Raw genomic sequence first — 18,177 nt, forward strand, 5'->3', positions numbered from 1 at the left:
TGTCCTTTCTGCTTGGACATAGCCAGGGATTTCTAATAACACCACAGCATTCTTTGAATGTCTCTTTAAACCTAGTATTCAACTGTTTTATTTAAAAACACCAGGAACATGTCAGTTGAAAGGAAAACAGCAACTGTGGGATTTTAAGAATTGCTTCATCATATCTGCCGCAACTCATTCACACAGATGGAGACTCCTTTATTGTGGATTCCTTTTAAGGTTTTTTTTGAAGTATCTTGCTATGGGGAACTCTTCTGGAATAAAACCATCATTAAAAATCAATATAAAAACAGTCTAAAAAGCTATAAAAGCACTCTAAAACTCTAAATTTAAAAACTCCTGAAACTCAAACTCTTAAAAACACTCTCAAGTGATTGCTTTAACCTATACAGAATATCTCCAGAATACCAAGAACCAAAGCCTGGCTTTCCAGGCTCCCCTCCTTGTTTTTCATCCCATTTTATCCCTTCCTCCTACCCTCCCATCCTCTAGCGGGAACAGTCAAGCTGCCCTGGCCTGGGCCCTCATCCTTTATTGTCGCAAACATTCAGCAGTATTTTACATCTGCTATTGAGAAACTCTGAGGCTTGTGCTGATTTTCCCCAGCCTTGCAGCCCTCCCGAGTGCTGGGATCTGGGGGGGGATGGCTCCTCTCTACAACAGTACACTGAACGCTTGGAGCAAGCGCCTCTGGGTTCAGCGTTGGACTTCACTTCCTCCAAGAGTTAACGCCTGCTGAGCAGAAATGCTGTTTGTCTTTGGCAGGCTAGTATGGCTGAGGTCATTAAAGAAAGACACGTTAAAAGCATTTTGAGCAATATCTTTTGTATGTGAATAAATTTAAACTTTGGCCAAAATAGAGCTGATAGAGTTGTCCTGAACCCTCACTACAGATGGAAACTGGAGAGGCAATTTTTGCGATATGAAATTTTCTTGGAAATAGGCAATACTAGAGCAAAAACATAAAGCAAATCTGCAGATGACTTAGAAATCAATGATATATTTGAAGCATGAGCATGAAAACCAAATAAAATAATTTATAAAATTTCAATAAAACCTTAAGATAAGGTGAAGCTGTACACCGATTATAGATCAAGTTATTTATGAAGCCCAGCCTAAAGCAAAAGTTTTGTTAAAAAATAGACTTGATTTCACATCCATGTATTTGGAGAGCTAGAAAAAACCTTATTTCCTTCTTACTGGGGATTCTGAAGTTGTGGGAGAACATTTATTAACAATAAAAGCATATCAAATACAAGAATAAACTCCAGAGATCAAATAAGAAATGCTGGGGAAGGGAATTGCAACAAAGGAAGATTCACACACAAAAGATGGCGTCACTCATATAAGAAAAAGAAGAAGTATGCAGCTCTTAGCGCTGAAGAAAAAGGAAGAATTCATCAAAACCTGCCCAAATCTGTAGCTAAAACCTAAGTCCATTAATGACAAGGATGATGGCAATGCAGCAGCAAAGTTCTCCTTAGGGTATCTTGATAAAAATCAAGGAAGCACGAGTTAATCCAAGAACTGTGATAGATTCAAGTCATCTTATACAAATGCATGGACACACACAAACCTACACACACATAATGTGCTCTTCATAAGGCTTTATTAGTATTCCCTGTTTAGAGAAGGGCCATCTGCTCCCTGCTGAGAGAGACAAAGTGCAGAGCCTCAGGACTCAGCTGCATGAGGAAGTCAGCGCTCGGTGAGCTTGGGTGTGAATTTACTGCGTATTAGCTACTCTGCACTAACTGCCCGTTTGGGTACCCTTGGTGCTTGGGAAGTGAAAAACAACATACTTCACCTTCAAAAAGGAGCCCGACTAACTCATGCGAAAGCACTCTTAAGGCTAACCTGCACAAAAGCACTCCTAGTAGGTACTAGAGTCACCCACCCAGGGAATTGGTGGCAAGTAACTAGCACGCTGTAAATTCACGCTGGAGCTCCCTGCATACTAATTCTCCCAGCAGACAGGCCCTTGTAAGCCCAGAACAGCAGCCAAGCAAGCCCAGCCACAGCCTAGCACCATTAGAAACCCATGTGGTCCATGGCTGGAAGGTTATGCAGCCTCTCCTTTAAAAATACCTATCTGTTCAAGCCAGTTTCTAAAGAATCTAAGAAAGGAACAAATTATAGAGAGTATTACAGAGGGAGAGATAAAATAAAGGTGACAAAAGCAGAGAAAGAAAGGGAGGAAATTGGGGGCAGCCACAAAACACCTACAACTCTTCAGCCATTAAACGTGATGTTTCATTTATTGATATTCATTCCAAGCCTGCATTTTAAGGGCTGCTCTTTAGGATGCAGTTTACTCTCTGTGCATATTGCCAGATTTTTTTTTCCTTTTGATCCTACGGGTGCGGCAGGCTGTGCCAAAAATGTCTTTGCCTAGGGCACCCGTCTATGCAAAGCCAGCAGCGCTAATAGGCACTGGAAGCACTCAGTGCTGACACTTCATACATCAGCAGCCTAGTAAATTGCACCTATTTTTTTTCAATATTCTCTCTATATACAAAATCTTGAAAAATGTCATTTATACATACATGCACACAGATCACAATTAATTTATTAGCGCAGTTATTCAAACCTCTTTCAATATCTTCTTTGTCACCAGAGGCACTTTTCAACAACCCCTATGGTCCTGAGTTTCTCAGGCCTCCACATCATTATAATCTATTAGGCACCTTCATGCTAGCTCTGTTTTATTATATAACACGTAATTAGGCATTTCATTAACAGCATCACCAGGCACGGTACATCAAAGGGAGAAAGGCAGCTGCCCAGGAAATTCAAAAAGATGCAGTTTACTTAAAGCTCACTGTTAAAAACCCTCCCCCACTTTTCAATCAAATTGTGGTTAACATGTTTCAAAGGTTTTACTCCAGCTCAGAGAACAGTCCAAACAACCTCATTAGATGCAAGGCTGCTGATACAGTCAATATTCCCTGAACCCTTGATATTTCCAATAACGTAAAAGAAAAGATCGTCAGCCAGCTACATAGTGTAAATCAATTCTCTTTCTTCTACTGAAAACCCACTTAGCAAGAGAGCTCTCTTGCTACTTGCAGCCTACAATGACAAATGCAGAAGAGAGGGCCTATCAAAAAGAAAAAAAAAGAAAAAAAAGATTTATTTTGTAGTCAAACTCATTTTTCAAGATTTGTTCAAAGAGAAGAGCTGCCTGGCAAACTGAACAAACAAAAGAAAAAATCTCTTTCCTTCCCATGATATAAAGACCTTCATCCTTGGTAGAAGCAAACTCTCCAAAAGAAATATTTTTGTCATTCTTCACAAGGTTACACACACTTAACTGAAAGGCCTTGATTTTGGAAAATATTTGGGAAAAAACAAGCAGCTGCTGGACAAAGGTACAAGACAATATGTCTGAGAGTGAGTTTAAAAAAGGTGGCTTGGAAGGGACATAAAGTCTTGGTACTACCAGCCAAATCCAATAGTTTTGGAGTTGAGACTGCAGCTGGCACAAAACACCACCTCTGGGCAGTTTCCTGACCTCCATGCCACCAGATTTTGTGGAAGAGTACACTCTCCCCCAGGAAAGCACCTTTCCTTTCTCTCACATACAACCAGAACTTCCCTCATTTGAAATTTTTTCTACTATTGATTAAAGACACCAAGAAAAGTCGTTCACAGTCAACAGAACATTTTCAAAGGGCGAAGGGCTTGTAGCCAGCGGAAAACTTTTGATCATTTTTTTCTTGGAGCAAATGCCAACAAGGTTGCAAGCTGATCGCTTGACGTAAAAAAGGGAAGGAGAGAACAATTCCCTATTCACAGCAGTAAGAGAGTTGTTCATGCAGCTTTCTTGAGAATAGAAGTTTATGGAAAAAATGTCTCCCAGGGTTAAGTTATTTGTATTGTCATAGCCATTTCATAAACAATGCAGATCTTCATTTCAATTTCTTTAATCTCTGGATTATGATCTGCTGGCCCTTAGCAACCTGTGCGTTGAACACTTGAGTCACTTTACTTCCCACTTAATAATGTCCTGACAAACTATGATTTGAAATGCTGTTATCATGGTCTGCTATTTTCATCTGGGATTATGCCAAAAGAGTCACCTTCTTCATGTATTGATCCAGCTGAATACTCCCGCCCTGAACTTCCATTAATCTCTCTCCTTAAAACTAAGTGAAAAATGTTCCTTTCCTGTACACTTCACCTTTAAAGAAATCCTTTATAGTCCTAGGACTACATCCATTAACTCAACTCGCTTTACTGTATCTCCTTATCACTCACCACAACCACTGCTGGAAATTTCTGGAAAAGTGGGATGCTGCAATATAGTAAACATAAATCTCCTACAAAGATACGATTGTCACGCTAGTCCCGAAAAGTTATGCATTCAAGTTCCCTCACACTGCTGAAAAGGATTATTCCTTGCAGCCTCAGGCACACAAAGCTGTGCATCACACTCTACAAAGGGCGGCACACCCAGCATAGGTTCACTGTGAGGACGTCCTGCCAAACCCCAGTGCCAGGAGGATTGCACAATTAGTGGGATTCTTCCTCTTCCAGAGCTCAACCCCATTAACTATTCCAGGCCGTTATGAGGAGTAGGCAGCCTCTAGCTGTCTAGAGCTTAATTACTGCCAAGACAGAGCACAAAAAAATATCTTAGCACAGGGCACGTACTTTTTCTGTTTAAGCAAAGTAGTTCTAATTAATTGCACTTGTGCACTACTTCTTAATTTACCTTAATTCATAATGTTCAGTGAGGTCTCATCCCAGTTTTCTCTGATGTGGATTTAAATGTTTGTGTGAGTTTTTCTGAAGCCAACCAGCATTTTGTTGATTTCCTTTTTTCTAATTTTTTCTAATTCTAAGACCTAGCACAGCAGCAGAAGATTGCTAAAGAGAACACAGAAATACCCAGCACATCTAAGTAAACCCTGGAAACATATCAAAATCCTTTGAGCCTCAGTCCTTGGGAACTTGGATGGAAGATGCTATGTAAATGTTTGATTTCTTGTTTCAGTCCCTCAAGGCCTATAAATACACCTGTTTTGACAGGTTGTGGCAATGGATGCAAGTGATATCGGAAACAGTATAGGTGATAGCAGCGACTCTTGCCAAGATCCCCTGGAAAGATATCGATCCGTGATTTTTTTGTAATCTGGCTCTTTATCTTACGTACATAGCAGACACCAAACCCATAAGGGAGGTTTCAAAGCCATCTAAATCTGTGTCTCGGGAAGGTGACACTGGTGCGTGTTGTGACAAGTGAACCTTCTATTAATAAAAATAGCATCATTGTGTATGTGCATTGCGGAATATGCTTAAACATTCAGCAGGCTCCCATATTAAATCTTTTCAAAACAAGCACTGTACTGTATAATAACCCAACTAAGCAACCTTGTACTTTTTTAACCCACAGTATCGCAGAATTTTTTAAGTTACGATTCACAAGCATTTTTTTAAATAAGATAGACAACTGCAATGGATCTCTGTCATATTTAAGCGACACTAAAACCAACATCTCCGGAATGCCACAACTCTTACAGCCCCAGCTCCTGACGTCTAGAAAAGGATGGGGAAGAAAGAGCCTCGCGACTACAGACAGCTGCAAACTGGACAGTGGATTTACCAAGGCTATCTGGTAAGTGCTCTACACCATGAGCTGCAAGCTTAATTTCATCTTTAACATCAGTAGGAGATTAGGCCTTAAATTATCAGAGCAGAAAAGTTACAAAAGCTTGTTGTTCTCAAAATGAGCATAGGTATTCATTCACTGAACCTCCAGTTTCTTAAAGAAGTGCGTTACAAAATCTGAGGTCCTGAAAACGTTCCCCATCCCCTTCTCCGCGAGAGTACAGTTTCACTATTTCATTTTCCAGACAAGCTACTGCCAAAAAACACACAGTGCTTTTCCCGTAGTTGGAGCAAATTCAACAGAAAATAGTAGGACTTAACGTATTTAACAGTTTGCTGATTATGCATTGTTACTCCAGTTATTTTGGGATTAATTTGAATAAGACTAGGATCAGTACAACACTATTCTGCATCTCTCTTTCTTTGTAAAATAGGTGACATCACTTGCAGTCAGGTTCCAAAATAACATTAAATATACCATTCAAACACACCGGGCTCCTCCTGACAGGCAACGTAAGCAGAGCAAACGCTTACCCTGTTAGGAACAACTGTAGGCTTGGAGATTTTGAAAAATTGTTTTGACTAGGGTTTAAACTCTTTGTTAGAAAAAAATCAGGCAGCTTAGTAACAGAAAATTAGGCCCTGTCAAAACAACTTCTGTGAACCATCTCAGGTGTAATCAAAAACGTTAAGTGAGCCCTAAAGTATTTAAGTGTGACGGGCTGATGCATTAAACAGGCTAGCACTGGGGAGAACCTGCCAAATGAGTTTCCAAATAATTAAGCGCTTCCTCTGCCTGCTTTGAAGGAAACACGATGTGAAAAATCTTGAATGCTACACACTTGTCCCAGCTTCTGCAAAAGATTTTCCTTTCCCCACCAAAATCAGGTGGAAAATCAACCATGTGACATTCTCTCCTAGAGAGTTAAAATGAAGACTGTGGCCGTGTGGAGAATCCTGACCAAAGCTAAATTCGGTATTGAGTAGCCCTGCCAGAGTAACTGTACTGAGCTATTTTTAAGTATCTAAGGAGAGAAGAATTTAAACCTGACTGAATGGCCACATATGCCTTCCTGGCCTTCTAGTAAGGACTCCATAGTACGTGCCTTATTAACCAGCAGTGCAAAAAATGCTCTCTGATCCAGAGCGCATACATGTGTATTCATTCTAAAGCAAGGGTTAAAATCTTCTCTCATGTACACCAATGTAGCACAACAGATGCTGACATGACCTGTCATGAGCCTCTACTACTTTCTCACACAGGAATGGCTCTCCCGACAGGCAGCTGTGTGCTCCTTACCATTTTCTCTCCAGAGCACTGGGCTATGTTTGCCCCAAGAGCCCAATGTCCCTTTCACGCCCTTCCATCTTGAGCAAGCCAGAGGAAGGCATGATCGGAGATCTCCCAAGGCCTGTGCTGCCAAAGTGCACCATGAGGATGTACTCATTTTTTACAGTCAGCTCTTTCCCTTCTCTTTGTCTGTTCCCTCCCAAGTATTGCATACAGTCTGCTTAACAAGGAGGAGAAAGGGAAAAATATGACTCAAGCCTTCCAAATAAATTCTCTTTTCTTTGAACAAGGGTCAGGCTGAGGAAGAGTGTGAGATGGGAGAGGTATAACCAGAGTAACCTTAGGTCAGTCTTCATACTATATGATCTGAAGCACCAGACAACTCCACTCCAGCTATCTCCACAGCTGTGCAACTTCGCCCTTTCTAAAGCCAGGCACTGCTGTTTCACAAGTTGCACCAGCAACTGCAGAAGTCACCTACTGCTGCAAAACTCACCAATGGACAACAACTTGGGTGGCCACTGCCAGTTTGGGGTGTTGGTTCTGGTTTGGTTTTTTTAGAGATGCAAGAAAGCAGCTCAGGTCTGGCTCTGCAAGCTTGCCTGGCCATCAGGCACTCAGGAATTTTTCCGTCATCACTCTTTCATATTTCAAAACAAGAGAAGAGCTGTCATTAGGACAGGACCCACTGGCTACCATTTATGCTCCTCTTTTCTGCAATGCTTCTACTTTCCCACATGCTTTCAAGGCTTCCCCTTGGTGTCCGCCTCCATTCAGTCTTGCTCACGACAGCAGCACACCAGCATTCACTGCCACCACCACGTGTCCTGGACCCAGTCTTATTCCTCTTCCAAAAAACCAGGGAAAATGTTGAAACTGCAACAACAAAACGCGTTGTTCTGCCCATCTTGAGCAGAGGGGAGACCACGCTCCTCCTTAGGGATTTGCCTCTCTCAGGACCTACAGTAGGAGTCTCCTTCCCACCGACAGACCATGTTCAGCCCAGCAGCTGCTGGGTTGTGTAACCACTTGCTCCTGTTTCAGCTGGGTCCAATAATCAAACAGGGATTTCTGGCCCCGAGCCCCCATTCATTAGAGCACCCGGTTACATGGTGGTTTTAATTCAAGATGATAATAAACCCCTAAGGCTGGAAAAAAAGAGATAGGCTTATTGTGGTAGCTTTTGTCCCAGAGATAAATCATCTTCTCAAGATTCGGAAAAAACACTATTGGCAACATTCTGAAGCTTTTAAAGTTAAAAATATAACAAAACTTAATGGTTTCAGATGCTTTTCGTGACAGTGTAACTGAAAAATGTCTTTAATTTGGAAACAAATTAAATTTGGCAAAGAATTAGTACATAAGACAGCCCAATTGCATTTTGTAATTTGAAAAAAGATTAAAAACAGATAAGATACTGTGAATTAAAAATAACTTCTGCACATTAAATTCTCATGAACTTTCATTAAGGTTTGTATTACATGTCCCAAATGTACAATTCTGTGTTGTAATACACTAGATCACTTTATTTATAAAATACCTTTAAAGCTACTGAAAACTAGAGCCAGAAAAATGACTATATAAAGATGTTATCTTCTCACATTACAACTTAATTTCCAATGTGTGTATTTAAAACAAAGATGCAGTCTCAATTTCAGTATTTCAGATGCACAACTGAACTTTCTCAAAGTTCAATGCCAATTGAATCCATGTACACAATTCAGTCATGTCTGTTTGTTTTACTGATAAAAACCTGGTGCCAAAGCTGAAACAGCTATATTAGAGATAAAGCTGGATTCTCTTCTGATTTGTGAATTACCTACAGACTAACCAACTGTCCCATAGTTGCAGTTCTTCTTTACAGATGATGAATGAATGAATCAGAGGGGACTTGTTATGACTTTCTTGGGCTGGGTTCACAAGGCTGCCATCCAGAAAGAAAAAGGGTTTTCTCTTGTTTTTCCCTACAAGCATACATTTTTTTATGGAATGTTCCAATGACTTGACAAATTGTTTATCATCCTTATAGAGCACTGTTTTTTTGGTTAAAACACAAAAAGCTTTCATTTGGAATGCTATTTTGGCATCTCTTGAGAATTTTAAGCTTGGATTTGGCTCGGCCTCTCAGATTAAACTACGTCTCCCACGATGCACTGTGTATTGCCCCCTCCTTCCTCAAACATACCAAGAAAATCGCTTTGGTGTTTCATGGGAAATCTTTCATTCCTTACAGAAAAATGCTAACACGAAACAACCAAGCTTATAGGAAGACATTTTATATATTTTTTCTTTATTTCTGTTTTTCAGATGTTCAGCTTTTTGATGAAATGTCCAAGGTTTTTGTAAAAACAAATCTGAAGTCCCCATTTTCAGTCAAAAATAGGGTAGAATGGAATTTTTTTAAATCATTTGAACCGGGATGGTGCTGAAAAAACAACCTATTGCAGACTGCCATGTTTATAGTCACTCCCACCACAAAACTAGGCACTGAAGAATGTTTTGCTGTATTTGACCATAAGATCGTATTGATCAAATTTGACCGTAAGATTTTTCACGTGAACAAGACATTCATGTCTTTCAAAGCAGCCTGTTCTCCTGCTTGCTGGTACACCAAAAGCATACTCAGCACTCAGAGAAGTTTTCTCCTCACACCTCAGCAAACTATGGACCTTATCAAGGAAAGGATCGCACGTTGGATGGCATTACGAGTCTGGAAGGCAACTCCCTTCTTTTCAACTAGTCAGATGTTACACCACATTTTATATGCCTAAAACAAGACTGGTTTCTTTTAAGACCAGAACGACCGATTAAATAATTTAATTTGACATCTTGCAAAATATCCTGCTTCCTGTAGTTAGTCAGGCCGTAAGACCTGCCCTGAAGAGCTGTCATGGAGCAAAATCCAATAGCCTCCATTTTCTGAAGCCTACAGGATGACAGTGCCACAGCTCTTGAGCCCCATTGCTTGAGGGTCAGCTGCTCCTCCATTCGGGAAGAACATAGGGCTACGGTACACAGGCCCAGCTTTGTGCCAGCACTCATTTTGTGCATTTTAATGATTTACAACAAAAAAGGTAAGACAAACTAGGTGAAACTATGCATTACAGAAAGGCACCTGCACTGTAGTTGGCGTTTTAAAGTCAGGGTATTTTTATTGTTCCCTTCACTTACTAGAGCAAGATCCAAGAAGACTGCAAGTACACGAACAAGTTTCACATAAGGCACAGTTTGCACTGAAGACCCTTTGCACCTCTAAGTCCTGCCAGCTCTGCAGAAGCACTTCCTTGGGTAACATCCCTTTGCAGGCTCTCCTTGTTGCCTACACAACAGTCCCAAGCACTCATAAACTAGAGGGGGACAAACACCGGAGAATGGCCAAACAAGACAACCATTTCATCCCATGAGCTGCTTCCGTCCTTACTTTCCAGCTCAAGAAGCAGAAGGGAAGAGAGAAAAGCAGGAGGTCCAGGTGGCAGAAACAGCTCCCACCCAAATGGAGGTGGAGGTTGCCCAAGGCAAACAGACACTGCTGTTTCGCACGACGAGGAGCACATGCACCATCAGAGCCATCTTCCCTCCCTTCTCAGGGAGACCTCGCCCTCCTAGCATCCCAGTAAAACAGCAACAGGTAATGGGGGGCAGCAGGCAGGCTGGAACTGAAAACTGAGGAAACGTCATTGATGTTCTGCCAGACGTGCAAAACATCACAGGAAAAGCAGTTCACTGGGCAACCCAGCATTTCTACTAAAACACTCTCTCTGCTTCTAAAGTTTTTAAGATCTTGCCAAAAAAAAAAAAAAAAAAAAGCAAAGCAATATGTAAGTTAAATTATAAGCCCCCAAAAATCACTAAAAGGAGCACGGTATTAGTAATTTGCAGAAAGGAGCAGGGGAAATTCACAGAAATGCTACAAGGTATAATCGGTACCAACAAAGACCCTAACACAGCTGCTGGCAATCCAGTCCATGGCTCTCCAGCACCACAAAGGACGTAACTGAAGTGGAAAATAACACAATCCAACTACGCCCAGCATGTTGGAAGGCACAGCTATACAGACTTTTTCTGGCATCCCATTAGAAAGAAGAAATCCTAGAATTTACACCCATTAACATTTACATTTAATCCAAGCGCAATACATATCACAATTTTTTTGCCCAGTTAATGTACAGTTTATCCATCTTCGCCTGTACAATAGAGCTGTCATCCATTAGATCAGGCCTTACTCAGGAGAAATTTCATTTAAATCAATGAGAATTCCTGGCCCCCTGATGGTCTCTTTAGCAGCAACACAGACAAGCAATGCCATAAGCAGCCAGGATTGTTTTCACTGTTTGGTCTTCAAGCACCAGCTATGCGATATTTTCTGACACCTCCACTCAACAAGGAAAGATTCAGAATTTATATTTGTTTTAGCATTTTCAAAACCATCCTTCCTGCTTGCATCATTGTTACTGCAAATGGTTCAAAATGAAGCATCTTGCGTCCTACAACCACTGAGCAACACAGCTCTCTTGTGAAAAATTCACACTGGATACCAGGCAAACTTTACATGTATTTTAGAAGTCTTGTGCTTATTTTCCCAACATCTTATATCACCATTCTGCTCTTCTTATAACTTCCATTTAGTTAGTTGGATTCGGTGGTTGTCTGTGCTGTATTCTCACATCACGTCTGTAAAACAAGATGTGTCTGTCATATCTATGGTAAGTGCCCACAGCTGATTAAATTTCTTGTGAAAGGACTTAAGCTTCTTGAGAGTGGCTCTCTCAGAGGAAGTTAGAAGGGTAGCCACAGAATTTGCAACAATACATGCTGCCTATAATTTGAGGTAAACACATTTTGCCTAAATTAGAAGTACTGAAGAAATACAGAGAGAGGGGAGAGGTTAGGGTTTAATTGTTACTACCTGCTGATACAGTTATTTTATTGCACTTATTCAAGATGACCTGTAACACTGCTGTGAAGCATGTCAGAAGTGTACATTACAACTGGGCTATCCAAATTATACAAAAAATAAATGTTCATGTCTTAATGGAATAACAAATATACCAAGTTTCCTAACTATAGGACAGTGGTCACTTACAGCAGTGTAGTTTATTCTGTGCAGTGCTCTGCCAGTGTGCCTGTCTTGCTGTAGGCATCAGAGAGCAGAAAGCACAAACAAACCTCATCTCTGAGCCTTCAATACTGTCTTACGAACCAGATGGTTTTACATACAGCTTGTTATTTCTGCTGTATTGCAGATTCAGCCAGACATCAACAATTTTTCATAATGCTCTGAACCCCCATCAGAAGGTTATTTTATTTCAGTACCAACATCATGCCCATTGGCACAGCCACTCATTCACAGCAGCCACACCCACCATTAGCAAGAGACTGAAGGACGGACCTTAGGCAATTTAATCCTCTACGGACATTTCCCTTTGGTTTATATAACGACATTGCATTTCCCCTTCCAAATCCTAGGGAATACTCTATTTTCTCCTTTAGTCTACATCTGTCAAAAGCCTAGTATTTCAGTGTTTCACACTCAGAGGAGGGTTTGAGTCTTAACCTTTTCAGAATTAATTGCATACCCCATATCAATAAGAAGAGATTTCTTAGAGAAATTAATTAGGCCAATAAACTGATATACTGCTTTAATTCCATTTGAACAGAACAGGCAAGAAAGGGGAGAGAGTCAGGGCTGTTTTCTGTCGCGTGTAACAGAAAGAAAGACAACTCAGGGGACAAAGGATCCAAATCGGTGTAAATGACGTTTCTCTCAGCTTGCACACAGGGGCATCACCAGTACTGGACAAGAACACTAATTCTGGGCTAGCCCAGTGCCACCTTTCCTCTTTAACCCCTGCAAGGCGGTGTTATTGAGAGGTAAAAATACAAAAGAACGATAAAAATACAGAATGACCCGAGACAAAACACACTGTAGGAAGATGCTGTTCCTCTTCCCACGTCTAGAGCACCCTGAGGCCAGCAAGCTCAGGACACATGAAACTTAAAAAGACGTGGGAGACAGAAGGCTGTGGGAAGGCAAGTCATAAGCCTGGTCCTTGTACTTGCCAAGGAAAATGTCACCACATCTACCCGTTTGCCGCAAAGAGCTGAGAATGAGGGTCAAGTGTCAGCATGGGGGGTAAAAAGAGGCAGCCAAGAAAGAAGAGGTGGGCAGACGCCTGTGGGATCTGCCATGAGGAAAAAAAAAAAAAAAAAAAGAAAAGAAAAGCATCCTACAAACCTGTTCGCTACAAGTCCCACATTCATAACTGTTTCCAAATGGAAGGCTGTGTGAAAAGCCAAAGCAAACATTCTCAATTCTTTTTGAACCCATCAGACAATATAGGAAAAATATGTGCATTTTATGGTTTGAGGGCACAACCTTTTAATTATGTTTTTGCATTGTCATGTCCAAGACCTTTTTTCTCCTCAAAAATTAATATTTCCTCAAGCAATGCAGCTATTTATCTTGGATGAACATGAATTGAAACACAATCTGCCTCTGCAGAGAGAGGCGCAGAAGAGTTATAACATGACACCTAGGGGAATTCAGAACACATTGCAATGCAATCCTCATCATTTTTCTAGTGCCTTTTCAACTGAGTTTCCGACAGTTCTCTTAACAGTTTCCAGCTATTGTTTTGCATATGCCGTACATGGATGCTTACGGAGGCACATGGAAAAAAAAGAACAAGTGCAGGTAATGGGGAAGGCAGGGAGAAAACGAAGCAAATAAAATGTAGGGTTTTTCTCTCTACTGGAGCCGAAAGAAACACAGTTCTGTCATCCAAGACCAGCAAGTGTTCTAGCACATAATCACCTCTCACTTCCCTGAGATGAAGCACAGCCTCATGAGCGCAAAGCTAAGGAAGATGTCAATCAACTGCTTTTGCCACTGAGGACTTGTATCTGCAGCAAGATCATAAAGTAATGGTTTACAAATGATACTTAAATTAAAACGTATTGAGCCATTGCAAGAAACTCCAGGCCTACTTTGGAAAAGACATGAGTGGTAATTGGGGCTTTCAGAAAACTTACACCTAGTGTTCAGGCACCAACTTTCCCCCCTTCAAGTCTTACAGACTTAGTAGCTGGCCAACAAATCATACAGTAAGTTCCAAAAGATGCATAACAGCAATAACAGAAGCAAAAATACCAGAGTGCATTTGTGCTTAATGAATAAGTAAGTGCTAAAATACCAAGAAGACACTGAAGGAGGAGTGTTTCCACAATCAATCTAATTATTATTTCACAACAGAGACGTTTTTATGCACATACAACACCTTCCAAGCTAAAGCAGAAAAAAAATGCTTCCTACACAATTTACACAACCTATCACAAAAATGAACCCAATTCGGAGCGAGTGCCGATAAATAGTTACTTTATCAAACACTGCGCAACAGCGTACTAGGAGGGAAAATCCTGGCTTGGTCACTTCGGGTGAATTCCGACATCTGCAAAGATTTTAATGAGATCCTTTTGGGCAAAGCCAGCCGAGCAGCCAAGACTGGGTTTAGTCATGGGTGAAATTTCCACACACAGTAACACTCATAGGACTTGAATGTCCTGCCGTGGAAGGGTGAAAGCTTCCCCGTTGTGACCTCAACATCACTTCTCAGTTGACTAAGCTGAATTTCAGCTGCGCCTTACAACTCACCAACCCCAGGTGTTGCAACCGGGGAGAGAAAAGAACATCCTCTCTGATTATCAGAGTATTATTTGCAAACCCTTTAGTTTTCAGAGGTTTGCCTGGGAAGTATGATAGTGCAGACTCAGAATGTTCTGTTTAAAAGGAAGGGTGCAGCAAACAGAAATATGAAATGTATTCCAAGTGAATCTCAAAATTTTGAAATCCATAAGGCATAAATTTACCAGAGACAGTCAGATTTCTCAGTCAAAGTGCTATTTCCAAACTTACTCTTCATAAATAAAAGGTCCTAGAAAAAAAAAAAACCTCTTCAGACAAGCTAGAAATAGCCAGGCCACTAATTTATTCCTCTGTGGTTCAATGCGCATGGGACACCACCTGTGGTTCATTTAGCTGCAGCAGCAAAATTCAACTCAACCTTGGCCACACAAATACCTGAAAACTTAACATACTTACCATTATCACAGTGAGGGAGATGGTTAGTCTTGACACACCACTGAAAAAGGAGGCAGCTCCAATTGCAGCAAAGAGACCTGGATCAATCCATGCTCCATATTCATTAGTTTGAACACCAAAAATGGAAACAAGGATCAAACCAATTATCCTGCCATACAAAGCTCCTGTGTACCTGTATGCAAGAAGAAAAAGAGCAATCGTCTTGCCAATGATAGTGTTTTCTAGAGATGCTTCTAATATTCTGCTGATCCCAGGTTAATTTTGTCAACTTCTGTAGCAACTCCCTTTCCAAGAAAAGTTCTAGCATCCTTCCTTAGTATTGAGCATTTACTTAGTGCTAATCACTAGCATGAAACTGCCAGATTTACCATACTTTGAAGAAAAAGGACTACTGGCATGTCTTTCTTAATGTCCTTCAAAGCCAAATGAGAATGAACCCTACAGGAATACAGTCAAAACTTTAGGTGACAGTTATATAACCTGGGATATTTCAGATAAAAAGCCCGCACTTCTAGAGCTCCAGCCTTATATAATTTCTTAAAATTAAGTCTACCTGTGCCCCATAAACTTGGCAAGTAAAATATTACAGCCATATAACAAATGGGAAAAATGGAGTAATAGGTAGTAATGACCTGCCCGAAGCTAACCAGGAACGAAGCTGTGAAAAGAACCCAGGAGTCCTCAAACCAACTCTATGCTACACCAAAGAGCAAAACCAGCTGGGCATGTAATTGCGTGTGTGATACACATACACATTCCATATGCAAGGAATTAAATATACAGATTCAAGCATCAGCCAATGAACTGGATTTGTACAGACATTCACCTTCCAGAAATGGTGAATTATTATTATTCATACAATAGCCATATATATGATATATATTATCTGATTTGAGGAGCATCATCTTGCACCATTACACAACTTTTTCCCATTTTTTCATGCAATTGATTCATTTTATTGATGGATGCAGTTCTAGTAATTCTAGAATGGTTATAAAAATTAGATTATCGGGTCAGAAACACAGGTGCTGGCTGACAGACTTGACTATCTATATCTATTCAGCCAAGTATGCCATGTTTCAGCAAACACTGCATATTAAAAATTGATTTAGACAATAGTTTGGGGAGGGTAGGAGATGAATACTCAGGAGTAGGGCAAAGGCAGAAGGTTGTACACACAACTATTTCTTTTTAGGATTTTTTGAGTATTTGAATTGCATTATGCTGGATACCCACACCCCAGCCATGACTCCTTGCCTGCTGAACATTAAGCCTCTCAACATTACTGTAAGAGCTTTGCTCTAGTCTACCACAGCTTTCTAAAAAAGTACAACAAAAGACTTAACTGCAGTTTTCTCCAAAGTCTAGGGTGTTGATGTACAAGATTAAGATTCAGGCTATTATATGCATAAGAAACAGATGAAAAGTCTGGATCTGAACCCTTATTTCTACAGTTACAGAGATAGAGCCAGCAGCTGAGACTCTGAGTCCCCAAAGGATTCAAATGATCTATACTTGGAAAGTACACAGTTTTGGCTATGGTCCTTCCACAGCCATTCTCAGATGATTTTTCTTCATTCTTTTCCACAATTTCAGCATCTCTCTCCAAGCAAACCATCCTGTTCCACCTATATAACCTCCTCCAAGCAGTTATAGCTTTGCTATTGCCAAGATTTCAGCTTACAATTCAGATTGTTGCTACTCAACATAGGCCTTTTGTACAGGAAGCTCAAACCAAGATGGGTGAAGCTTACAGCATAGGAATAACCAGGCCACTGGCAACAGCAGAACCTGCCGTCCAACAGCTGAGGATGAAATAAAATGCCAAAGCAGTGCAGAGGGATGTATATCCGAATTCTTCATGAGTCCCACGTTTAAAAAGATACGTGATCCCTCGCTTCCCATTTTCAACTAGAAGTGCAGCAGCTGCAACACAGAGGAAGAGATGTGGAGATATACAAAACATTAAAAGGATCCTTTACAAAAATACCATTTGTAGTAGTTCTCATTTGCCTAAACCTGATAAAAACATCAGCAAAGTACATGGGTAAGTTAATTAGAGTTTACACGACAGCTTCAGCATCTGGGGTACTTTCATGAGAACAAGGAGTATTCGTTCTTTCCAGTCTGGTCTGTGTGATGATAATCTTGATGTAAACAAGGAGAAACTGCAGCCATTTAAGCCAAAGAAAGGCATCCATGCTACTTCAGCAGGACTCTTTCCCCATTCCTTTCAGAGGTGATAACTCAGGAACTTCCCAGCATATTTGGCTCAAATATGGAATTTAGTTCTGATACATCCCTCAAAAGGGAGCACTACATTATTTTGAAGAAAAACTACATTATGAGTAAATACACTTGGCTATCACCTCAAGTTACATAAATTCAATTTGTTCCCAGGTATCAATCACTTAGCTCCCCTTACCTTGATTGAAGGTTTGATTAGAATATCTGACTCCATCTGGACCAATCCATGTGCTTGATGAACAGCTATATTCTGAAATTTCCCTCTTGAACTGATTTATGCTTAAATATTAAAAAAAAAAAAAAAATTAAATGGATTAATATAATTTACCTTAGTGCCTGTACGGAATGTGTCCATTAGGTATAAATTTTACACAAAAAGCCTACTTTCCCTTAGATCTCCCAGTTAAGTTGTTTTATTAACTAACAAATCTAGTTTACTAGATCAGTTTATTAATTATTCTACTAAACTAATAAATCTGGTTTATTAATGCTCATATTCCTCTGCATAAACCTCCTGCTGCTGAAACCCAAAATTTCCAAAAGCAGGAATCACATTACACTGCCTAAAACCAGAAAACAGGAAAAAAAAAATCTGATTAAAATGCCCAGCCTGGCCTTGATCTCCTTGTCCACACATATCATTGTAACTCTATAAAACAGGATTAGGAGACCACACATTTATCATTCCTGACAAACACTTCAGTGGGTAAGCTCAGCATCCCAAGCTGACAGAAGCATTTGCAGTTAGAAAGCTTTGCACAGGAGAACGCTATGGAGAGGTGGAAGGACTTAGAGGTTTCCTCTTCCACAGCAGCGCAGGCTATACCCAAATCACACCTAAAAGATGTTTGTCCAACACGTTCTTAAAGCTCTTCTTCAGTAAATACTGGCACCAGTTATTTCAACATCTTGCAACTTACACTGCCAG

At 40.5% G+C, this 18,177-nt stretch overlaps 1 protein-coding gene across 1 annotated transcript in view; it reads right to left on the reverse strand.

Annotated features, from left to right (window-relative positions):
- Positions 1 to 18,177, reverse strand: part of LOC132316805 (chloride channel protein C-like) — an 82,288-nt gene that overhangs the window by 40,974 nt on the left and 23,137 nt on the right. Inside the window, exons 9-11 of the mRNA XM_059815884.1 lie at positions 17,428 to 17,528; positions 16,757 to 16,928; positions 15,003 to 15,174 (exon numbers count right to left, since the gene is read on the reverse strand). Coding sequence (XP_059671867.1) covers positions 15,003 to 15,174; positions 16,757 to 16,928; positions 17,428 to 17,528 — 445 coding nt within the window. The remainder of the gene's footprint in view (positions 1 to 15,002; positions 15,175 to 16,756; positions 16,929 to 17,427; positions 17,529 to 18,177) is intronic.

The sequence above is a fragment of the Gavia stellata genome, chromosome 3 (assembly GCF_030936135.1).
Source record: "Gavia stellata isolate bGavSte3 chromosome 3, bGavSte3.hap2, whole genome shotgun sequence".
Taxonomy (NCBI): Eukaryota; Metazoa; Chordata; class Aves; order Gaviiformes; family Gaviidae; genus Gavia; species Gavia stellata.